Below are 4,013 nucleotides of genomic sequence, written 5' to 3' on the forward strand. Positions count from 1 at the left end.
TTAGGTTGAATTGAACTTAGTTTTATTATTCATAGTTCAAATTAATTGATCTAACTAGATTTCAATACTGGCGGCAACGGATGATATTAGTCTATTATTGTTCCAACTCTTACACCCTCTTAACCAACTGAGCTACGCTGTATACACAGTTAAAACAGATCTCCTATATCATTTTCAAGCTCGTTTTCGAGCTCGAATTCTTCAAAACTGCTCATCAATCTTCAGTGATCTGTTCGTTACACCTTCGATAACCTCCGTCACAAGTTTAGGACGAGTAACAAACATATTAAAAAATTAACAAATTAACAAATCTAAACATTCTCAGCCTTCGACATGACCGAAAGCCGACTAGGCTTTTGCTGAAACGACGATCTCCGTCTTTGTTGATGAGAAGACGGTCGAATCAAAGCCACAAGTGCTCGTTTAACCAAATCGCCCCCTTCGACCGTTCCAATTCGCACAAGCGAGTTGGTCATTGCGGACCGCCTCGCATTGAGGCGGTTCGATGGGTACGTGTTTGTGTTCATATTGTGATGATTGTTTCTACTATTATTATTATTATTATTAGAGTTTTTAAGTTTATGCAAACTACATCTGAATGATCCTGGATGCGACGTAGGCGAGCACATACACGTTTTCTTCTGAGTAGGATTTCTCGGAACGGATGTTATCGATCGGCTAGGCGAAATCGGACGGTTGTTATCGAACGAGAATCGAACCGACGACGACGAGGAGGAAGTTGTTGTTGTTCCGTAAACGTTTACATGAGGCGCGGATCGGTTTTGGAAAATCGATCCGGAGGAGAAGGTGGAGGTGGTGGAGGCGAATGACCTAACTGGCTTGTTCGTTTTGCGTGTTGAAAACGACATTTAATTGAATCGAAGAGAGAAAGTATTTAATGAATAGGCAGTTAGGGTGTGTAAATTGGCAAACATTGGTTAAGTCATGTAAGGTATTTATAGGGGTGGGAAAAGGTGTTTGAAATTAAATAATATTGAATAATAATAAGTATAAAACGAGTTGGTGTTTGGGTTGTTTGGTTTTGGTTACGGTGGGTGTATAACGTATGGTTTTTAATATGAAGGAAAATTGGAAGTTGGTTTCGGTGGGCGCCAAACGACAATAGTGAGAGCCGTTTTAAATAACTGTTAATGAGGGTGCCAATAATGGCAGGGCATGATAAAGTTGATTTATTTTAAGACTTTTTATTTGCCGGAATCAAAGGTTTTTCACCATGGTGGATTAATTATTTATTTATTATATTTAAGGATATTGGTTTTTATTATTTTTAACTTTCATTACTTTTGATTTGTTACCTGTCATTTCCAATACTCATCATATTTGTTTTAGTTATTTTTTCACTAGCGAATTGACGATTAATGTTAGTGGAATCTTGATTTTTGGTGAAGCAGAAGATTGGAAAAGATAAGAGGGAGGCGGCGCTGATAGGGTTTTGGTGAATCATATTTTCCTGGTAAAGTACATGTCTGGAAACAGAGAAGAGGGAGGCGGCACGTGTAAGGTTCCGCCGTAGACGGCGGTGGCTTGTGATTCAGGGTGGTTCGAACATCTATCGAAGGCGGTAGCGGCAACTCGAAGGTTTGATTGACACAGAGAAGACCAATCGCTAAGATTCTAGGGCTATCCGACGGTTGTGAAGTGCATCCGACAATCTGGTGTGATATCCTATGGGATTCCACTAATGATGTTAGTGAGGAAGTGACAAAAACAAATAAGGTGAAAGTTGGAAGTGGTGGGTAACAGGTTGAAACTTAGTGTTATCAGCAAATGAGTGAAAATTGTGAATACTAAAAACCAATATCCCAATCTCTACTATATATAATATAGGAGTTAGGGATCTCTTAAATTTTAAGAGGTACATAACTTGTTGCTACAAGTACAACTCCTATAGCCTTATATTTTGAATATTTAGGGCTAAATTTGTCTTTCCATCAACATATCACACGGTTACAAATTTAGTAGATATATATTTACACTATTTCCCCCCTTATCTTTGTATTTCTTTAGTAAATTTAACAAATATTTACATTTCTTTAGTAAACAATATTTTTTTATATGTTTACTTTTAATCGGGGCCGTCTTCATTAGAATTTGCACATGCGTGATTTTTTTTTAAAAATGTTTGAAAAATTATTGGTAACTAATTATTGCATTAAATGATGATAATGTAGCTCAATAAGCAAACACATATATTAAAAGATTAACTTGCGAAACAAAATTGTATGCTCACTTCAGATTCTACGGTTGGGTGTATCTTTAACTAATCTTTTTTTTTCTTATTAATCATTTCGAGTTAGCATTATTTGTACACAATACATGTAACATTCGTCATTTTTGATCTTTTTTTGTATTTGTATTTGTATTTGTATCAAAACCCGACCCGATTTGTAAACCAAATCTTTCACTAATATAAAATGTTGGATTTTTATGTTTCATAATCATCTCTTACCTTTTGGATTTGTTACTAGATTGTATTATTTAAACCTTTTTTTTTTAAAAAAAACACATGCAAGTATTGATATAAAACAAGGAAAACAAGTTTGACTCCTTCCCTATATAAACAACCCCATCCTCTTCATTATTCTTTGCTCATTTATCTTCTTTCTCTCCCAAATAAAGTTCATATCTCTAACCTCTAAGGTTCTTAATAATCAAGCAATAACCTTCTTTAATTCTTGTTTGTTACTTATTAATTCATATCTTGTGGCACAACATATATATAATATGCACCCCTTGTTTCCTTCGGCTTTCATCTTCTTCGGGAGGTGATATGCTACAAGGCAAGGCTACGTGGAGAACTCTTTGTAGTTCTTGTTTATACTATTTTCCTTTAATGCTTTCCTAGTCTTGTTCATATTGTAAGTAGTTTAGCTTGTAATTCATGTTTAAAGAGTTTCATGGTATTGGTTATGAAGTCACTAGTCTCGGTTTTATCCCGAGATTAGACCCGAATCAAGACCGAACCAAGACCAAACTCTTGTTTACTAGTCTTGTTTATACTATTTCCCTTTAATGCTTTTGTTTATATTGTAAGTAGTTTAGTTTTAATTCATGTTTAAAGAGTTCCATGGTGTTGGGTATGAAGTCACTAGTCTCGGTTTCATCCCGAGATTAGACCCGAATCAAGACCGAACCAAGACCGAACTCTTGTTTACTAGCTTTTGTTTTAAATAGTTTTGTTTACTAGTTTTGTTTAAAATAGTTAAATAAACATGTTTATGAAAGATTTGAACCTTGTAACTTCTAAAACCATTTTGATAGTTCTATGGTATTTGGGTATGTGGCAACCATCCTGGGTATCATCCCGAGTCAAGGACCGAACCAAAACCGAACTAAACCGAGTTCACTTGCCTAAGACACACAAGTGTGTTTTTGGCCACCGAAACTCATCTTTTCTTCAATAATGTATTTTAAACTAATTTTAAGTATTTTATCAACTTACTTGGTGTGTCGGTATCCAACTTGATCTTATAACAAGCTTGGACCGGTGATACCAAATACACACTTAACGGACGTTAAGGTTCTTCATAATAGAACTATATACTTGGTTAAGTCTTTCGATTTCATTGAGTTATCTCAAAACATTTTGGAAAGTTAACTTTGAGTTTAGTTAATTATCTAGACTCAAGTTAACAAATCCGAACACTCGATTAAAACCTTGTTTTGGTGTTCATATACCCAAAGGGTCTTGCATTAGTGCATTATAACCCACATAAGTTACTTAACATAGGTTGAGTAATAATTATGAATGAAATACCAAGACCCGGTTTCGAGTAAACTTACTTTTTAGAACATGTCTTTAATTTCCCAAGTATTTACATTTTTAAACCATAAACTTCATTTATTTACTTTACTTGTCGTATTTTATTTTAAACCCTTCCAAGACTACCTACTAACTTAAGACCCGTTTAATCTAGGTCTTGCTCGTTAAACCCGATCTCCGATTATTCACGAATCAATCTTTCAAGTTACTTAGTTAACGTGAGTACATT

At 34.9% G+C, this 4,013-nt stretch overlaps 1 protein-coding gene across 1 annotated transcript; it reads right to left on the reverse strand.

The window, feature by feature from the left end:
• Nucleotides 1-311: 311 nt before the first annotated feature.
• Nucleotides 312-869, reverse strand: LOC143599028 (uncharacterized). The gene has a single exon (XM_077077093.1). It carries the CDS (start codon nt 867-869, stop codon nt 312-314), a length of 558 nt encoding a protein of 185 aa, XP_076933208.1.
• Between the last annotated feature and the right edge of the window lie 3,144 nt (nt 870-4,013).

The sequence above is a fragment of the Bidens hawaiensis genome, unplaced genomic scaffold (assembly GCF_021521415.1).
Source record: "Bidens hawaiensis isolate Kalapana, Puna unplaced genomic scaffold, B.hawaiensis_p1.1 tig00051398_1, whole genome shotgun sequence".
NCBI lineage: Eukaryota > Viridiplantae > Streptophyta > Magnoliopsida > Asterales > Asteraceae > Bidens > Bidens hawaiensis.

What these genes read in the sequence shown, in the direction of transcription:
- LOC143599028 (XM_077077093.1), bottom strand. Translation starts at nt 869, where the DNA reads ATGTCGTTTTCAACACGCAAAACGAACAAGCCAGTTAGGTCATTCGCC.